General features: G+C 33.1%; 2 protein-coding genes across 2 annotated transcripts in view; both read right to left on the bottom strand.

The window, feature by feature from the left end:
• Window positions 1-6,772, bottom strand: part of LOC134705625 (uncharacterized) — a 31,338-nt gene extending 24,566 nt beyond the window's left edge. The window contains exons 1-2 of the mRNA XM_063564347.1: window positions 6,696-6,772; window positions 4,169-4,254 (exon numbers count right to left, since the gene is read on the bottom strand). The gene's annotated coding sequence lies outside the window, so the exon portion shown is untranslated. The remainder of the gene's footprint in view (window positions 1-4,168; window positions 4,255-6,695) is intronic.
• On the bottom strand, window positions 987-19,800 carry LOC134705626 (integrin beta-like protein C). Its single transcript, XM_063564348.1, has 9 exons — window positions 19,642-19,800; window positions 13,425-13,684; window positions 12,360-12,541; window positions 9,591-9,694; window positions 9,080-9,348; window positions 8,227-8,382; window positions 6,696-6,736; window positions 4,169-4,254; window positions 987-1,115 (listed from the first exon to the last, which is right to left on the bottom strand). The coding sequence occupies exons 1-9, from the start codon at window positions 19,750-19,752 to the stop codon at window positions 987-989; spliced, it is 1,338 nt and encodes a 445-aa protein (XP_063420418.1). The 5' UTR covers window positions 19,753-19,800.
• Window positions 19,801-21,478: the final 1,678 nt, after the last annotated feature.

Below are 21,478 nucleotides of genomic sequence, written 5' to 3' on the forward strand. Positions count from 1 at the left end.
AAATGTGCAAGTCAGGCAGCCGAAATTTTTAATTTACGAGAACAGTTACGTGATTTACAAAGTGTTTCAGTTGAAAATAAAAAGTTAAGTGCAGATGTTCTAAGTTTACAAGACAACCAGAAAACACAATCCGTTAATGAAGACAACTGTAAGATTTAGGTTAAACGCATAAATGATTTGGAATTCAACCTACAAAGAAAAAGTGATTTTATTTTGGACATCCAACAAAAGTACGAAGAAATATCCACCGAAAAGAGACAGTTCTTAAATGAAAATTCCATTCTACATTTCGAAGTGGACAGGTATTACAAACAAATTGGAGAACTAAATATCAAATTAAAAGCAACCGAAAGCGAAAAAGAACAATTGCAATCCGCGCTAAACCAAATGACCGTTTACGTGAACCAGAACCAAGCCAGAACTTTTCAACCGCAATTTGAACATTTGCGTTAATTCTATTCGAAGCACGGGGTCGTGCTTCAGTGGGAGAAGAGGCATGTTGTCACAGTGGATAAATGGACTAAAATTGATTTTGAGACTTTTCAGACATTTCGTAAAAGATTTTGTAAAATTACTATTTTGTTATATTTGCAATATTTCACTAAGGGATTTTGTTTATTTTATTGTTCAAGATTTAAGTCAAGTTTAGAAGATTAAGCTAATCTAATTTCATGTTTTAATTTGTTTTTCAATTAGCAACATTTTACTTCAAATGCTCTTTTATTCGTTTATGACAAGCCAAGAGTTTAATTCCCTACATAAGTCTGTATTTTCTATTGTTAATTATTATCTATGTGTTTAAACCCTTAATTGAATTTTCTCACTCATTAAGAGAAATATTTGTCAAGTCTATTCAAGTAGTTTTTGGTTTGTTATATAAACTATGTTGTTATTTTAATGTGGCAGATTGGATTTAGTATTACACTGAGCAGTTCCAACTCTGTACAATTGTATTCCATGCTGACCTTATTAAATTATACATCTCGCTAACCAGAGTCGTCTTTTGTTACAAGAGCTAGTCCCAGAGTCAGAGTCCGTGCAGACTTGTCGTACTGTTTATCGTGTGTGTGTGGTTCCAGGCCAACACATTTCCCAGTCACAGATATACCCAGTTTCTATATTTGTGACAGACACCAGAATGCAAAAATTGTAAGTTCGTACGAAGTTAGTCCCGATCTCGTTAAAACACCAAAAAGTGACCGAAGCAAGTACGATGAATAACGAAGTCTATACGATGGTGCCGAAATTATATACGATAGCAAAAGATGGACATACGAAGGTGAACCGAAGACGGGTATTTAAGCTTCATATCTCAGACGAAGCCTACACGATGGATCACGATTGTTTTTCCTTCTGAATTGTTTCTATTGTTTTCCTCCCCCAATAAAATTATTATTCTAAACGGTGTGAATAACATTTATCTCTGTGTAGGCGACCACTGTATTTGTCTATGTTTATGCCCGCGTCACACTGTCCCGATTATTATATACGACGAAGTCTATACGATGGTGCCGAAATTATATACGATAGCAAAAGATGGACATACGAAGGTGAACCGAAGACGGGTATTTAAGCTTCATATCTCAGACGAAGCCTACACGATGGATCACGGGGGCTACACGATGGATTATGATGATGGCTCGATGGCCATACAATGTCTAAAAGCTTACGATGCATTTAAATTATTTGCCGAAGGCATCACGCGTTTTAAACAAGATGAATAAATTTAAAATACATGTATGTACATAATACAAGTATACAAACGATTTAAAAATGCGTTCTACCTGGTTTAAACTTTTTTATGATACCAACAGAAATTCGACAACATATCGTTTCTGTACAAGTCTGCCATGCGTGGCGGGAAATCGATCTTTTTTTCTAATTCATATATAGTTTATTATCCCCTCGCCTACTACATGTAAGTTGCGTGTAGATAAATTTGTTATGGACACTCTAGAACCAAAATGCTCAAAACTTGGTATGGTGTTACTCATTAAGAATATCTTAAGCGCTATTGACTTTAAAGTTCAAAGGTCAAGGCCACAGCGGCGGTCGTAATTCAAGGCAATATCACCCTTGTGGGCACTCTAAAATCAATATGCTTCAAAAGATTTTAACCGCATTTGGTATATTGTTCCTCCTTGTAATGATCTGGCATTTTTAACTTTCAAGGCCAAAGGACAATGTCATGCATATGGACTTGTTTTTTCTCCTTGAAATAGCATAATACACAGGAAATTGGTTGCTCATATTTTTACCTGCTGGTTATTAAGACAATATTAAAAGTATTTCCAGTTACTGAATGTTTTGGTTGATTTCTAAAATAATAGTTTATGTATCAAATATGCATATTCAATTTACCATTTTCTGCATGTGTCATATACAAATATAGTGTCCATATTTGTCCCCAATATGTTACATACGAGAGGATGCCACGCTCGGCATTGCCTTGTTTGAACTGTAAAATGTATGCACTAGTCTGAATAATCACCCATAGTTATGCCCATGTTTAATGATCTATCTTAAAGGTCAGGTAATGGGTTCGTTGATCCCTTTTATTCAAAAAGAGCTCTTTCCAGGAGAATATCATAAAAATATAGACAAAAGGAAGGATGTTGAGAAAGCAGCAAACGCGGCAAATTATGACAAAACAAAATGGTTAAGGAGTAAACATTCGTGTGACAACAACTCAGACGATACATAAAAAATCAGAATAATGAAGAAAAAGTTGGTTTCCCTATATACGTGTACCTGCAGTGTTGGTGTACGAGGCGCGTTTTTGATTTTCATTATGTTACTTGATATGAAAAATTGACAAAAAATAATATTTTACTTGCAAAAGTAAATCCTGAGCCTGTGATAGCTGCTCTTCTTGTTCCATTTGAATTAATAGAAACAACGCTGTCGCCCTTCTTGTTCTCAAAGAATCATATGATATGAGCTCTATGTTTTGTGAACGACTTTCTTAACTGTCGTATTAGACCAACCACTGCATATCGCGCATGGAACTTTAAATGTATTTTAGCGCAAAAATTAACTTACATTTAGCTGGATTTATTGCCGTCGTAGTTCCATCTTGTAGCCTTCGTACTTTTATTCGATGGCAACACGACGGGATGACGAGGTCTTCACGAAGTCGTGTTGCCATCGTAAGACCTTCGGGGAGATTCATGATTCATTCGTGTAGACATCGTAATGTCAAAACTGCCCTGTGGAAACGATGGAAACACGAATGCAATACGATGTTCAAATATTCATTCCCGGTGACATTACGAGGGTGAGGATGGTGATACGAACTCAATACGAACCCTCAACATCGGACGCATCTTCGGGGATTTTTTAACATGTTAAAAAATTTAGAACCCTACCCGAAGTAGTCCCCGAAGGCTATAAAAATTGGCCGATGGTTCTACTATGGTTCTACGATGGTTAAAGATCAGTCCCGATTTTTAAAATTTCCATAATCGTGTTGTGATCGTCGTTAAAATCGGGACAGTGTGACGCGGGCATTAAAATAGTACATCGATGCATTTTGATAAAACAAACAGAAAACTTAGTACTACAGACCAAATGACACAGAAATAAACATCTATAGGTCACCATACAGACTTTAACGATGAGTAAAACCCGAACAAAATTTTTTTTTCGTTCATCTTTTGTACATAGGTTAGGCCATTAATTTTCTCGTTTGAATTGTTTTACATTTGTCATTTCGTGACCTTTTATAGCTGACTATACGGTATGGACTTTGCTAATTTTTGAAGGCCGTACGATGACCTGAAGTTGTTAATTTCTGTGTCCTTTGGTCTCTTGTGGAGAGATGTCTCATTTGCAATGTGGCGGGGTTACACTTATTTTAAGGCTCGCCAAACTTCCTACTAACATAGGACAGTTCAAATACACTGTAAAATCCGTTGAAATTGGCAGCGATAAAAAAAACCAGACATAAATATAACAAAACAGGGGACGTGGCAGGGTAATTAGACAACCCAACAACAAGAGGACAATAAGTAAAGGCATGAGAGTACTCGCAGTTACTTGCAGCTAGTTCAAACCAATAACAACAAATACAATGATAAATATTCCTCAGGCGTCTTGTAGGCAAGTTTCCGCCTATTAAGGGTTGTTTTATATATAAACTTCTATACCTTAGATATAATATTGTTACCTGTTTATCAAATTTGATGGTCCATCTGCTATGGTTTGGAAATAAATCACCAACAGGTTGTACTTCAACTATTTCTGGTGGAGACACTGTAAATAATTTGATTAAAGAATGGTGTTATATCTTAATAAATCCAAAAAGATCAACATATAAGCATTGTATATTTTGATTTTTTTGTTATTTTAAAATTTAAATATAAATGTAGACAGAAATTATCTATTGAGATGAAAGTTGTCTATGTACCTTTCGTTTTGATATTTGGTTCTAGCACTAATAGGAAGGAAATGGAAGAGAAAGTCTAATGGAAGGAAATGTGCATAAAATGTCTATGTGAGGCATATCAAGGACACAAATAATTTTGAAAATGAATGATAGTTTGTTTTTCCAAATACGTAGGGGGCCTCTGTAGCCAAGTTGTCTGAGAAGTCGAAGTAAAAAATAAAACTTAAAAAATACTAAACTCCGAGGAAAATTCAAAACGGAAAGTCCAAAATCAAAAGGCAAAATCAAAAGAACAAACACATCAACAGTACGGACAACAAATGTTATATTCCTGACTAGGTACAGGCATTTTCTTATGTATACAATGGTGGATTGAATCTTGTATAACAGCTAGCTAAAGCTCTCACTTGTTTGACAGTTGCATCAATTTCGATTATATACTGGTCTGTCAACACTTAGGTTGGAAGTACGAATCCCTCATTGGACAAGTCCGCTCGACTTCAATTTTAATTAACAATGATTGTCCGTTTTCCAATCGAAAGTCGGTGCATGGTTAAATCCAGGCATTTTGGCTTCCTTCGCCAGTAAATACTAACCGCCAAGACTCATCATAATAATGCTGAAAATGGCGTTAAAACCAAATAATCAATCAATCCAAATATGCAGGGAAAAAAATTTCATCCCTTTTATCAAATTTGCAACTGTATGATACTGTTATCCTATATACGCAATGCCAAATAACCCGTATGATAATAATAGGTACGTAAATGGTTATAAATATTATTAATAAGAAAAAAAGTGAAATAACAAAAATACTGAACTCCTAGGAAAATTCAAAACGAAAAGTCCCTAATAAAATGGCAGAATCATATGATAAAACACATAAAACGAATGGACAACAACTGTCATATTCCTGACTTGGTGCAGACATTCTGAAATGTAGAAAATGGTGGATTGAGCCTGTATTTGTAGCGCTAAATCTTTCACTTGTGTGACAGTCGTATCAAATTCCATTATATTTATAACAAAACAGATATAATGGGTAAAATTGTCAAAATAGGGACACAGCCATCATCACCGTGTCACAATCTTAATCAGAACAAAAACAAACAAATGTATTACAATAAAGCACAAAAAGGAAATATGTGTAACAACCACATGCAATGCTACCTATATATGTATTTAAAAATCAACCCAAATGACTGCATGGCGAGTTAACAAAAATGTCAGTATTCACCTCAGAAGCTAACAAAACCTTTCAACAGACTTATTAAGGAGGGATTTAGATACGATACTGTTTTCAGGTCATTAAATATTGCATATTTTGGCTTTAATATTGATTCTCTTACAGGGTCTTTGCATCAGAGTTAAACACATTTATTTAAAAACCAGTTGGTGGCATGACACGGGTTCTTTTCGTATATTTTTTGATGGTATAATACTAAGCACCTAACCGGAGGGATTGTGCCTGATATTCCTATGATGAACACATAATCTTTCAATCAGTTTAATTGGGGTCTGGAGCTTGCATATTAGTAGCTGCTACGTGTAGTAGTCTGTTGTTATCTATGTATTATTGTCATTTTGTTTATTTTCTTTTGTTACCTCTTCTGACGTCAGACTCGGACTTCTCTTGAACTGAGTTTTTTTCTGTGCGTATTGTTAGTTTAAACCTATTTATTTACAGTGGATTGAGAAACAAGTTTTGCAACTTATACTAATCCCTTTCCACTTTGCGGATGCGAGTGCTGCCTTGTAGCGGGATCAGCTTACTTGTTTTCGAAATCTACAAGAGTGTCTTTAACGTGCAAGAAATATGTCTCTCTCTTAACACGGGTCAGCCATTTATCGTCCCTTTCCGACGGTTTCCTCAAGACCATACTCGCAAATGGTGTCAAGGGAGAGCCGAAAATTGAGTTCCTGAAATTTTTATGCGTTTACTTTTCTACATTGGCTAGAGTTATAGGAGAAGGGTTGAGATATCAAAAAAAATTTACAACCCCGCCTCATTTTTGCGCCTGTCCCAAGTCAGGAGCCTCTGGCCTTTATTAGTCTTGTATTTTTTTAATTTTAGTTTTTTGTTTATAATTTGAAGTTTAGTATGACGTCCTTTATCACTGAACTAGTATATATATATGTTTAGGGGCCAGCTGAAACCTTTAAGGACGTCTCCGGGTGCAGGAGTTTCTCGCTGCATTGGTGACCTTCTGCAGCTGTCTGTTCTATGGTAGGGTTATTGTCTTATTGACACATTCCCCATTTCCATTCTCCATTTAATCACTAAGGTTGGTCAAATATTCTGACTTACCTCCGACAAGCAGTCTGATACAAATCGATTCAGAATTCGCCCTATAATCAAAATTTTAAAGTTTCATTTTAATGCACTTTCAATGTCTGTCAACACTTACGTAGGCGTACTTTTTTGCCTTTTCAAAATAGTTTTTACAGAGTTAAACATTAAAAATATCGTGTAAATGATGGATAAAAATACATATTGTATATTAAAAACTCAAACCGAAAGCAGGGAATATTAAATGGTTAACAAAGCTTTGTTAACATTATTGCAGTGAAAATTAAGTCTGCAGTTGTATTAAAAAGTTTGCACTCAACTTTGCCGCTCTCTTTTCTTAATGAAGGATATTACTGAAAGACGTATAAATAAAAAAAAAAAAAAGATATAAAGAATTCCAATCTTCAAGGAACCCTGCCTATTATTCAACAGTGTTAGTATGTGCGATTGGGATTATTTGATATGCAATTATTTCTATATACATATTTCTTTGCCAAAAAAATATTCAGAAAAAACATTTCGTTTTGTTGTCGGAAATTTTTAGCACTATCTTCTAATAGACAATTGTAATGCATGCGAAATATACATTGTTTTTGAATATCTAATGCCAAGATAGAATTGATGAAAAATCCAATATATTTAATGCTAACTTATTTATCATTTGTGATTAATACACCAAACCTCTAATCTGAACCTTAATTTAAAGGGGATAAACAGAGTTTTGTCATTTTTTTTGTTTTCTTATTTGCATCATTTGAATATCACTGAAAACAGCCGTTGTGTTATCGCTTAACGTGGTGTAATTTCCATCATGATAATAGTTTCTGAAAAAAAATAATAAAAAAAAATTGGTCTTTGCCTAAAGTTTTTGTTTTATTTATCAAATAATTATAAGTATGAACTAGTTTGGTATATTTCGCCTTTCGTATTTACCAGGTATCACAGAAATAAATAAATCAAACATCTACAATAACACAACTATGTATAAGTTTAAATCACATTCATATAAAACTCATCAGCCAGTCTGTTTCAAGTGTTTGTTAATATGACAATTCATTGGTTGTGTCGGAAATTCAAAATCTTATGATAAAATTGGTCAATAAAAATTTAGAGAGTATTTCTGTACATACTGTTGTGATTTGAACACAATGCTTGCAATGTAGTTACTTGAAAATAAGACAAACAATACAAATATGACAAATGAATCATCAAAATACTTGTAAATATATAGCATTTTATTTTGGTATAGTTTAACTTTAGATGTAAAGTGTCTTCTGATTGGCTGAGAGTGTTTTGTGATGTGACCGTGACCTCGTAGGTGTTTTTTTTCGTGATTTACTTTTGCTTTCAATGGAAATTAAAATTTAATTATAAGGAATGACTGTAAAAATTTTCTGTCTATTCAAAATAACATGAAAGTGTATTGCACACTTTAAAATAACACGATACCGTATTTTTTATGTTATTTCTTCATACCCAGAAAATAAATAACAGTCATTTCTTAAATATTGTCTTTAAAATCTAAAAAAGATACAATTCATAAACTTACCCGTTGCTATCTAAAGCTGTATAACAAAATATGTGAGGTCCAGCCTGTCCAGTATCTGGGGTCCATGATATATTGACATACCATGCCCTATTGGCATACACGTCTAATTCAGATTTCACCATTCCTTGTGGTGAAGCAGTTTGAATTTCTCGGATACTGTTTGACAAACAAAAACCTCTGTTCATATATCGTTCAATTTGGCTTAACAAAGGTTTCTTGTTTGTCTAGATTATTTCAAAATTGTGATCATTTCTTACTGACATAAGAATTAAAGTTTATTGTTTAAAAAAGTAATACTATTGAAATACCAATTTGTAATGTCACAGTTTTATACACAAAACATGAATTCCAGATGAACTTAGAGGAAAGAAAATCATGTTGTTGTTTTGGTTCATGTTTGTCAATAGGTTGCTAAATCTCTTCGATTTTTGAAAACATTTGATTTTCGCAAAATCAACTGTGACATCAATAAAAAAATTTGATATCACATTTGCGAAACATTTAAATGATATAGTAATTGTCAATGGATGGGTGGCGGCTGTTTAATATCCATTTACATATTTGAAACGAGAACATGTTAAATTGATTTGAATATGGAAATGTAGTTACACAATGACAAACTGAGTCGGATTTTTGACTAACTTATTCTGAAAATGACAGTCGATCTAGGCTCAGAAGTAACAAATAAAAATATTCTTCGACTCGACACGGAATCAATCATGCACCCAAATTGAGTATCGTCGATAATAGCAATATAGACGTGTGTTGTAAGGTTGTACAGATTATAAAGCTTGGATGTGCCCCTTTCTACAAAAGTATATATCGAACACATAATAATTTTAAATTTCCCTACCTGACACTTTGGCTCCCACTATTACTAATGATTGGTTCAAAATATGTAGTGTTAAAGGGTATACCAATACAAGATCCGTCCACACGTGTTGGCTCAACAAAAGTTGGCTTACTGAAACATGTTGTATTTGAGCTAAAGACTACGACTAAAAATTGTAATGGTACACTACTGAGTGCCTCCATAGATCCGGTAGAGTTGAAATCTTCTATTTGTACCGCAACACCGTACCAACCAACTTGTGTCGCTGAATATGATACAGTACATTCTCTCTGAAAAACAACAATTCTTCAAAGAAATTTCTATTTGCAAGTAAGCTATTTAAACTAGACGGAGGAGGAGCACAACGTTCTGCAATCAAAGATTGTATTTTGATAAAAGACTTTTGAAAAATAATTTAATATTTCTATTTTTTGTATCTTTTTGCCTACTGATTTAAAGCGTTTCGATTATAACAAAAATATCAAAAGTAACTTAAATGAATTGCAGGAGTTTTCAAAAAAATAAATATTACCTCGTGCATTTCTGCTCTGCTGAAAGAGTAGCAAATGCCTCCGCATTCGTTTTGATTTGAAATTGCCCATCTGCATCTGATGTCGTCATTGTCAGGATCACTGACTGCATAAATTAATAAAAAAAAAATATTATTATGATCATTGTTATTGCTGGTAAACTTACAAAACAATGTGATTATTTTCAAAAACATATTAAAACCAATGCATTTCTTATGAATCTATAATATTAAGGCACCGATTATTTACTCCTTTTTGTGAGTGAGAATATGGGTTTGATTGACGTCACACATGTTCATGGTGGGTACAAATTCGAACAAAATGAACCCAGCTGAACATGATTTAAAGTAGCTTTAAATAATCTAATTTTTTTCCGGATAAAAGAATGGACGAGCTTGCAGGCACATTGAATTCAGATTGGAAATGTATCAAACAAACACAACAAAGCGACCATAGAGCAGAAAACACTCAAAGGCCGCCAATGGGTATTCAAAAAACAGCGAGAAAATCCCAGCGCTATAAAACTAATCAGCGCAAATTTTTTTCTCAGTAAAATAAACCGCCATATACTAAGTAAATAAATCAGATTTTCGTAAGATTGAGAATATTTTTGTTTAAGTATAACCAAAATCATACGAAGTATATACATATAAATGATAACATGATGCTATTAAAGGCATTTTGATATACATTTTCAATTATTAATAACATTTAAGAACGTAATTTATAAACACGAATTACACTCTACCCGAAAGAACATACATGTCTTTACTTCTAACATATTTTTTTGTTTTGGTTAACCGTGTCCTTGTCATGCATTTCTTATGAAAATACTCAACATTTATTTTAGTCAAAATCTGTCAACACTGTGGTTTTGTGATAACTTCAGGTGTTCATAATTTACTGATCTGTTTTGAAATAAGCAATGATATTATTAGAACAATTACAAAAGTAGTGCTGTAATACAATGAATTTAAGTAAAGATTGTAAATTTTACAGAACCATGGTTATAATTTTCAGATAGGACACACTACAGTCGCATTGCGTTATCGTAAAAAGTACGTTAGTGTATGATTGCATTGATCTGTATGATATTTTTTCAACCATACCCCTATATATCAAGCCAATGGAGTGTAATAAACAAACACACAGCAATACGCGCAACAAAAATCAGTTGAAAAAAGTCCGATTCATGTAACAAATAAAATTAGAAAAGAAACTGATAGTAAACAAAATGAAAATGATACATACATAAAAAGGGACTAAACTATCAGTTACAGGAATGCCAGCTCAAGACCTCAATTAAATTGATTGAAAGATAAGGCCTTCATCATATGAAAAACTAAGCACAATTTCTCCCTTTAGCGATTTTATTTTGGTATACAATCATAAAATATACGTAAAGCATATAACCAATATCGTGCCAACAACTGGATTTGTGTTTATTTTCAACACAAATTGAGTCTCCGTGTACCAAAAATATAGGGTCAAAGGAGTATGTTCGATAAGGTCCTAAAATGGCCCCCTTTTTAAGCTTAAATTTCAAATTCAGATTTATCGACCAATATCACGATAAATTACAGCAAATACATTGACTAGCTAAGATATAAACCATTGTGTTGAAAATTTTACGTTTCTGTGTTATATTACGACGTCACAAGTTGTACTCATATTGATTTTTCACGAAAAAATCAAGGAAAATGGGTAAATTTTCATAGATTATTGGACAGGAAACATAGAGCGCATACGTCGACAACAAAGATCTTTTAAAATAATGTTTGTGAAGACATTTCACATGTCTTATTTGAATCTTAAGCTTGTCGACGCCTGCGCTCTATGTTTCCTGGTCCTTCATTTGGTTGAAATCTAGCTGATTTTGTCAAATTTCACCAAAATCCCTTATTTTGACCTTGTTTGGATGTAAAATTCAACGTGTTAGAATTATATTTTGACAAAAACAGGTCTGTTTAACTTTCTAACATGTCTTTAAGGCAACTTAAAACATTTATTGTCTTGTAACTATAAACTTTATAATTGGGGCCAAATATGGCCCTTATCGAACTTACTCCTTTCCACTTATTATCAAATTGCAGAATTGATTTTGTGACCAAATTCTTTAAAATAGGTAACGTGTGTCACGCTTTTACTTGAATTTACTTATGTTGCGTCTGAAACGTCATTTTTATGCCCCATTTATGGCCATTGTATGTATGTATGTTTGTATGTACGAAGATCCCTCCGTGAACGGAACACCCCTCGATTGCTGCGAGGGTACAGTGGAAGTCGTGGTACACTCCCTATCAGGATTAATGGAGATGTGACACTAACTTATATACAACCCACCACCAGGACAATCCCCAACCCAATTTCAGCGGGAGTGTTAGGAGACATAGGGAAAAAAAAGTTATCAAAGGTACCAGGATTATAAATTAAGGGAAGTCTGTTATTATGTTTTCTGGTCTATGAGTCCGTCCGTTTGATCGTTCGTTCGTCCGTCCGTTCGTTCGTCCGTCTGTCCCGCTTCAGGTTAACGTTTTTGGTCGAGATAGTTTTTGATGAACTTGAAGTCCAATGAACTTGAAACTTAGTAAACATGTTACTTATGATATGATCTTTCTAATTTAAATGCCAAATTAGAGATTATATCCCATTTTCACGGTCAACTGAACATAGAAATTGATAGTGCGGATAGGGTATCTGTGTAGTTGGGACAAATTCTTGTTTTCTGCTACATTAACACCACAAAAGGAATTAAAAATACAACTTTATACCTGGAATTGCAATTGTGTGATTGCACCCAAGCTGCAATCTTACAATAGGTTGCATTACTGATTTTGGAGACGAATTAATCTTTCCTGTATCATTTCTTTTGACTAAACTGGCAGTTGTTCGTAGTATCCATGTCCCTCCTTGTCTATCAATTATTGCGCCTATCCATGCATTACCTTCAAAGCTGAAAAAAGACAAATGATTCATAGATATATATAAACCACGACTAGAAGTCACTGAATCCATTTTACGCAATGGTTCGAAAACCGCTGAGGGAAGAACAAAACATTGTGGTGTAAACCACTTGTTATCAGATGGAAAATGTATGTTATAAGCTTAGTTTTTGTCTTATTCTTCGTCAATTTATCCCTATCTCTGCACCCATTGTATAAAAAATATTTAATCAACGTTTGGTTCGTTTGATCTCAGCCTTTCATTGATTAAAATCCGATTATGACGTCGAATTTGCTTGCTTTCCTCTGACTTTCCTATTGTGACAACATGAACAAAGTCGACCATGCCTGATGACGTCACATAGACAGAACACATCTTTTTGCAGATCATTCGAAAAGGAGGAATAAGTTTGCCTGAATATTATTTGAAAATTATTAGAGAAACAGATTACACCATCAAATCTCGTGTAATACGATGTATATCCATTCTCAACAGTTAAATTTTGAGTATCGCACTCAATGCAGTGGTAGAGTTTATATGTCGCAAGTTTAGACGTCTTTGAAAGCCGTGTTTAAAGACGACGAGTAAAGACATTACACAGACCACCGAAAACTATATTTGTATGTAGCCTAGGTGGTCGAGTTAGTCTAGGCCCTGGACAAGGTACAGGCAGGGAAGGTGAGATAACAAATACATGTATAGTTTTAAAAGGATTCAGTATGCCAAAAATACATATTTGCGAATATGTTTGTCACTTTTAAACTGTGTAGTAATCTGATCAGTCTTTTATATTGTTTAATAAAATTGAAAATGGAAATGAAGAATGTGTCAAAGAGACGGAACGGTGTGTTCTTTGCACTCATGGTTTAAAAGTTTTTGCAAAATAAACATACCCAAATTGATACCATTGATCACTAGATTCCGGAAAAGTATATGTAAGCGTATTTTCTCCAGACGTCCAATTTTCGTCTTCACTGAAATCAGTACAGTAGAACTGCATAGTACCTATATATTCTGTAGACCCACAGCCACCTAGACATTTCATGTTTCCTGTACCAGATCCAATAAGATTATGGATGTCTTTAGTACTTGCATCACATTGAGTTTTCGAACTGAAATCACGACGCCATGATACTCTAAAAGTGATACGGACCTGGAATAATCAAAAAGTGTTAATGATTGGTTAGTTATATTCCATTAAGGAAGGATTAAGATGTAGGAGGTATAAACATTTTGTTTATTTATGTATTACGCCTTCACTTTTCTTTAATCCTAGCTGCAGTTATGCCCAGTCGCTAAACGAGAGACTCGATGAAAGAAACAAACGAAAATAACTGATTTATTTTCAATAATATCAGATTAGTTTATGTCATTTTTTCATATCGCATGTACAAATGTATTATCAGCCCTAGGTTCAATATTAACCCATGAGCCGAATGGCTCGAGGGCTGATATTGACAGAGGGCTGATAATACATTAGATCTGAAAAATGACATGTTATGATCTTTTCATCATATGCTTCAACAATGGAAAAAATAACAGATTCACATATATATTGATCCTTTTACGTGGTTCCAAAATAGAAGTTCAAAGATTGAAAAGTTCACAGACGGCGGACCCAAGATTTAATACATTCGATATGAAATCATTCTATCATACGCCTCAACAGAGAAGAAATATATTTAATATGGACGAATCGACAAAATGAATAATTCAACAATATGCATAGTGATCACTGTTTAGAGCAACTTTCTAAATTATGTTTGTCACTGTTAAAAATGCATATAATTAATATTTTTTATCTTTTATTATTTTACACAATACACTTTCCAGAATAAAAAAAAATATTTGCATACTACTTTTTTTTTTCACTGAAAACGTAGCATTAAGGTTTATTTTCCGGAATTTGCCGAGAATCACCGGAATGCTATGCGATAACGTTATGGAAAGGCATGCGATAAACTTTTCGTATCAGCCCGCTAAGCACTAATTCGAAAAATATGGAGTTTACGTTCATTCAACGCTATGATCATACAGTAAAAATCATATGTTATTTAGTCTGAGTATGTGATAAATGGAATTAACCCATCATTTAGTGTAAATATATACTAGAAATCTATACGAAATTTATCTAAATCAAAAACAAACTTTGTAGAGAACAATTAACGGTTTTTCCACAACACTTGTTGACACTGGATACCAAGACAGTTGTAACAACGCGTCTTGTGGTAATCATCATGCTACAGAAGAGATCTGGAAGTTACCGAAGGGACATAAGTCAGAAATAAACTGACAATGGTGTTAAACATTTTAGAAAACACCGTCACATTCTTTATGTATGTGCCTGTACAAAGTCAGGAGCCTGTAATTCCGTGGTTGTCGTTTGTTTATGTGTTACATATTTGTTTTTCGTTAATTTTTGTATATAAATAAAGTCGTTTGTTTCCTCGTTTGAATTGTTTTACATTGTCGTTTCATGGCCTTTAATAGCTGACTTTGCGGTATGGGCTTTGCTCATTGTTGAAGGCCGTATGGTGACCTACAGTTGTTAACTTCTGTGTCATTTTGGTCTCTATGTAGAGAGTTATCGCATTGGCAATATACCACATTTTCCTTTTGTAAACATCCCAGTGATTCAGTATTTTAAAGTCATGGACAGTCAAAGAAGACATGACGTGTCAATGCCAAAAATAAATGTATCAACAGGCAGTAGGATAGGTGGGAGTTAACCTCTTCGTGGATCAAAATGAAAGTGAATCTGACAGGAATACAAATTTATACATTTGTACATTTTAATTTGTTTTGATTATTGATTTTACCATTTGACTATTTATTGTAATTTGGAGCTGTATCGGATTGGATAGTTTGAATGAATGTTTCTTTTTAGTAATGATATTTTTTGTCTATTTCGATATTACCAAAGTGGATAGGCTATAGCAGTGTGACCAGTATATTATAATCTAATAGGTCGGTAGACGTATTTGCAATCGCATTTAAATTCCGCCATTGCATCATCACTTCAAATAGAATTATAATAAATAAGATGTGGTATGATTGCCAATGAGATAACTGTTCACAAGAGACCAAAATAATACAGACATTAACAACTATAGGTCACCGTATGGCCTTCAACAATGAGCAAAGCCCATACCTTATAGTCAGCTATAAAAGGCCCCGATAAGACAATGTAAAACAATTCAAACGAGAAAACTAACGGCCTTATTTATATAAAAAAGTGAACGAAAAACAAATATGTAACAAATAAACAAACGGCAACAACTGAGTTATAGGCTCCTGACTTCGGACAATTTGTACTTGAAATTTATGTTTTACAGATTTTTGGTTACTACCGTTACATTTTCAGCATTTTGAAAGTTTTTTCTATTTCAAATCTCTTAAAATTATGATTTTCAAACATGGAATATTGTATTATTTCTGTACCAAAATATTTAGTACAAATCAAGTACTGTAAAATACAAGTACCCAATATTACAGTAATTTTAAAGTAACAAAATAGTACTAAATATTAAAAGTAAATTTCCAGTCTTACATATTTTAAGCACAGAAATAGTACCTATGCAAAAGTAGCTGTGTAGATGTTTTTTGTGTTCTGTTAAATTGTTCCTTTTAAATTGTTATATGATGATGACTGATGTACCCGTATTTTGACTATTTTATTTATTGTGTCTGTTTATTTAACTCATCAATGTAAATATAACGGAATTTGATGAGACTGTCATTAAAGTGAGAGGGTTAGCGCTATAGAACCAGGTTTAATTCCCCATTTTCTACTTTTGAAAATGCCTGTACCAAGTCAGGAATATGACAGTTCTTGTCCATTCGTTTTTGATGCGTTTTGTTATTTGATTTTGCCATGTGATTATTGACTTTCCGAATTGATTTTCCTTTAAGGTCAGTATTTTTGTGATTTTACTTTTTGGTTACGTTCGTTAAAATCTGTGACATCAGAACACACACTGGCATACCGACAAGTTGGGATATATAAACATCGTATGGTAGATCCAAAGACACATCGCCGTCTAAAAAATGAATTTAACAATAGGGCATGAAAAATCGTCTCTTTAGTTGTAAATGTTTGTTTGGAGTTTCCCTTTAAAATGTGATATGCTAAATCTAGAAAAAGACAACTACTGCTGTTTATGTTAGTTTTAGTTGAAGTAAGTTGGTATGGGTAAACAGTAGTATACACTGCTACTTTTGCATAGGTACTATTTCTGTACTTAAACTCTGTAGTACTGGAAATTTAATTTTGATATTTAGTACTATTTCTTTACTTTAAAATTATTGTACTATTTACGTTCCTGTATTTTACAGTACTTGATCTGTACTTAAAATTGTGGTACAGAAATAATACCAAAAGAGATCACAATATTGCATGTTTGAAAATTATAATTTTAGGAGATTTGAAATAGACATACTTTCATAATACTGAAAATGTAACGTTGTAACCAAAAACATGTAGTACTTTTAAATTTTCAAGTACAAATCAAGTACTGTAAAATACAGGTAACTAAATATTACAATAATTTTAAAGTCACAAAAAAGTATTGAATATTAAAAGTAGATTTCAAGTACTACATATATTTGGTACAGAAATAGTACCTATGAAAAAGTAGCTGTGTGTTAAGCAAACTCTGGATTATTTTACGAACAAATATCATCCAAATAACGGTAGGTATTGTTTGATTGTTGATTGTATCAACCACATATAATAATGACGTGTCTTTACTCAGTTTGGTCAAAAACTGAGATTCAAAGCAACATAGGAATAAATCTGCTTGTAAAGGGCGCAGTTAGTGCCCATGTGAATACCTTCGACTTGTCGATACACTTTATCGCCGGATATATGTTGTCCTATAGAGAAAAAAAAACTAAAGCTTCAATCATATTTCACATTTCCAGAGAGTGTATCTTACATACTTTCCTTTTTCGTTACATAAAATGGCAGTAATATGCAATGGCATTAAAATGCTTGTTTACAATTTTACTCTCTTGTTTTGATGTCATTATATATTTTGATATTTCTATATTGAAATATTCAAGAATGCTTAAATGTCAAACATAATCTTCCTTAAAAAAAATAAAACCTAAAAATAAAACAAATCAAAACATGAACAAAAACAAGAAATGATATTGAGTACAGAAGCTAAATAAATCATCAACGGATATCACCAGCCCATTAGTCAGCACACAGGTGGTCAATGAATATCAATTATATGGTCTTTTTAATACATTTACTGTTTGCAATATTATGAATTATTGGAAATAGTATTTTGTTTTAAATTTTTATCCCGGGCATAGATTACCTTAGCCATTGGTTCAACTTTTTTGAAATTTTGGTCTTCAATGCTCTTCAACTTTATATATAGATATAGGAAGATGTGGTATGAGTGCTAATGAGACAGCTCTCAATCCAAATAGAAATTTATAAAAGTAAACCATTATCATTCAACACGGAGCCTTGGTTTATAACGAACAGCAAGCCATAAAGGGCCCCAAAAATCAGTAATGTAATACCATTTAAACGGGAAAACTAACGGTCTAATTTATAAAAATAAAAACGAGAAACGAGAAACACGTATGAAATATTAGTTTATGACAGCACTCTTCCTTTAGTGCACAGACTGAATATTGTAATAATGTACGATGAAAAAGTTGAGGCTCGTTTTTGGGATGATAAAAGATCGTTAGTTAAAAATTATAATATAAGTAATCTTAAGTTAACACAGTGGTCAGTGAATCCTTTTAAAAACATAATCTAGTCACCGAAAAATAGACTGACGCCAGAGAAATGGGATTACTATATATAAAGAAAATAAATAATTATATTATTATGTTTTTTTTATTTTACTATTTCCCGTTTTCCGAAATATCCAAATAAAATCATGTTCATATTTATTATTTGCGGATGGTTATAAATCCAGTCACCACGTATCTGCTATTTCAAGGCATGTTCAAAATAGCTTTAATCGCTTCACTGCAGAAAGTACATTTTCGCTATGTTTCAACATAATTTCAAAAAAGAAAAATAGTGCCCTTTATTTTGTGTATTGAGATAAATTATTTTGATCAGTACCTCTTCGAAAATTTCTTAAAATTTCGTTATATGAATTGAAATACATTTTAGTCCCAATTTCTGTTTTCTGCTGGCTCCCACATTGTATGTCCTTATGTTTATCATTTAATAAGACAAAATAATAACCAATAATTGCCTTCATGGGCACTTACTTTTCCACAAACATTCTCTAAGTACTATTTATTTCTAAGCAAATTTTCATTAAATCTTAAAATTGAGAATGGAAATGGGGAATGTGTCAAAGAGACAACAACCCGACCAAATAAAAAACAACAGCAGAAGGTCACCAACAGGTCTTCAATGTAGCGAGAAATTCCCGCACCCGGAGACGTCCTTCAGCTGGCCCCTAAACAAATATATACTAGTACAGTGATAATGAACGCCATACTAATTTCCAAATTGTACACAAGAAACTAAAATTAAAATAATACAAGACTAACAAAGGCCAGAGGCTCCTGACTTGGGACAGGCGCAAACATGCGGCGGGGTTAAACATGTTTGTGAGATCTCAACCCTCCCCCTATACCTCTAACCAATGTAGAAAAGTAGACGCATAACAATACGCACATTAAAATTCAGTTCAAGAGAAGTCTTCTTGTTCTAAATGTCATTGGAATGTTTTCTTATCTCTTTCATACAGTATTCAACACACTGTTAGATTCTTTCATAGTTTACAGTCAGTTAATATAAAAGTTTAAATATCTCCAAAAACAAGGTTGTATTAAAAAGCTTATTTCAAATTAATGACTAATGTGGACCAACAATTAATCGACCAAGGCCACTGCGAAACTGGTAATGGAAACTTGGATAGTTTTTAACTTCCGTGTCAAAATATAAGTTCAGTCAAAAATACACGAAATGGACTTTATTAAATTCTAATACATATCTGATTTCAGGTTCAATTCAGCTATTTTATATGCACAAACAGAGTTAATTATTAGAAATAGTATCTATTTTCTACATCTGCAAATATTTTCTGAAACCCCTTATATTAATCAAAATACATTGTGTACCTCATTCCGGCTTTCTGTTGGTTCCCACATTATTATTCCACCTCTAAAATGCGACATTTGTATATAATCGAATTGATTAAAACAAAAAAGGCACAGAAGTAATGCCTTCATTCTGACTTCTCTTTTCCACCGTGTCAGACCTTGCAGGGTACACCTAGTATCTGGTAACGACTTTGCTAGCTCAACCGTATAATCATATATCATTATAAACGTGATTGGATTATGCCATTTAATTTTTCGACAGAAATTTTCGGAAAATCGTCTTTACATTCATTTAAAAAAAATTCTATCGTATTGATTGACCCATTTTAAAAGTTCTGTTTGTCACGTTGTTTCATGATGTTAAAATTTGTTCTTAAATAACAAAGTAATTGTTGATTGGTTATTTCATATCAAAGTAAAATTAATCATTCGTGAGCATATCAGTTGTTAATATCTTTAATTTTTTCGAGTTCTTATTCTAATTTCAAATCATTAAATTCACCAATATATTTTCAAATGTATCATGTTTGGTAAGTTTAACAGTACATTTTTTAATGTTTCTTTTTTAGAATTACGAAAAAAGTGTATAGATTTTTTATTTCCTTTCTGAAGATAAAATACTCGATAAGGAATTCGAGGAGCATCACTGTTTTTATGAACAAATTCATTATCAGCGTAAACTAGCCAAATAGAGAACGAGTGAATAAAATACTCTAGAATGTGATAGAATTTTTAATTCTCTGTATATGCCTCTTTACACATCCTTCATTTTACCTTCATTTTAGAACACGTATATGGTGGTTTTGAAAAGGCTTAACTATTTACACAATTTACTTAACATACGATAATGATTAGTTGTTTAAGCAAAACAAATTCTACTAATGGAGGCCAGGGGTCATAGCAGAGATTGACAATTGGAAAGTCTTGATTTGAAAAAAAACCCACCCAAATATATATAAAGTGCAGGCGATTTGGTGTCACGATATCACAGTAGCATGGGTTCGAATCCCGGCGAGAGAAGAACCAAAAATTTGCGAAAGCAAATTTACAGATCTAACATTGTTGGGTTGATGTTTAGACGAGTTGTATATACATTATGTACACAGCCATGTATCACCATCATTGATGGCGATCCAATGGATACATCTGTTGTAGAGTTGTCACTGACTCAGACGTACTTATGAATATAATTATTTTCTGTGACTATATATTACATTAATTTGTAGGATCCTTTACTATAGATAATTTAGCTGATCTGTAACAATAACATCTTCATGCCTTATATATCATGTACTGTAGTACGCCGCTAGATTAAAACTGACGTGGAAAGGTAACACATGGCCAGCGTAAGATCTTTTTTTGAGAGCCCAGGTGGTCGTGTTGTCTAGCGGGACGGCTGCAGTGCAGGTGATTTGGTGTCATGATATCACAGTAGCATGGGTTCGAATCCCGGCGAGGGAAGAACCAAAAATTTGCGAAAGCAAATTTACAGATCTAACATTGTTGGGTTGATGTATAGACGAGTTGTATATACATATATATATAGACTTTATATATATACGAGTCTAAATTGAAAACTACGTTCAAACCTATGATTGCGTTGGATAAAAACCGCAATTTTTATACGTGTGCATGTCAAACAAATTTCGTTGTAGAAGGGTCTAAAAACAGCACAAACAACATTTTCCAAAAGACCAAAAAAGTGAAAAAGTATATTTAAACAAAACGCATTTGACTAACAGGTCGAACAACTGATGTTCTTTAACCCTGCTGACTGCCATTGACGATTGCCAAATAAAATTGATCACAAGATGTAACAAAATGGATCTGAATATAAATTTAATACGTCACAGAA

Source organism: Mytilus trossulus, chromosome 2, assembly GCF_036588685.1.
Source record: "Mytilus trossulus isolate FHL-02 chromosome 2, PNRI_Mtr1.1.1.hap1, whole genome shotgun sequence".
Taxonomy (NCBI): Eukaryota; Metazoa; Mollusca; class Bivalvia; order Mytilida; family Mytilidae; genus Mytilus; species Mytilus trossulus.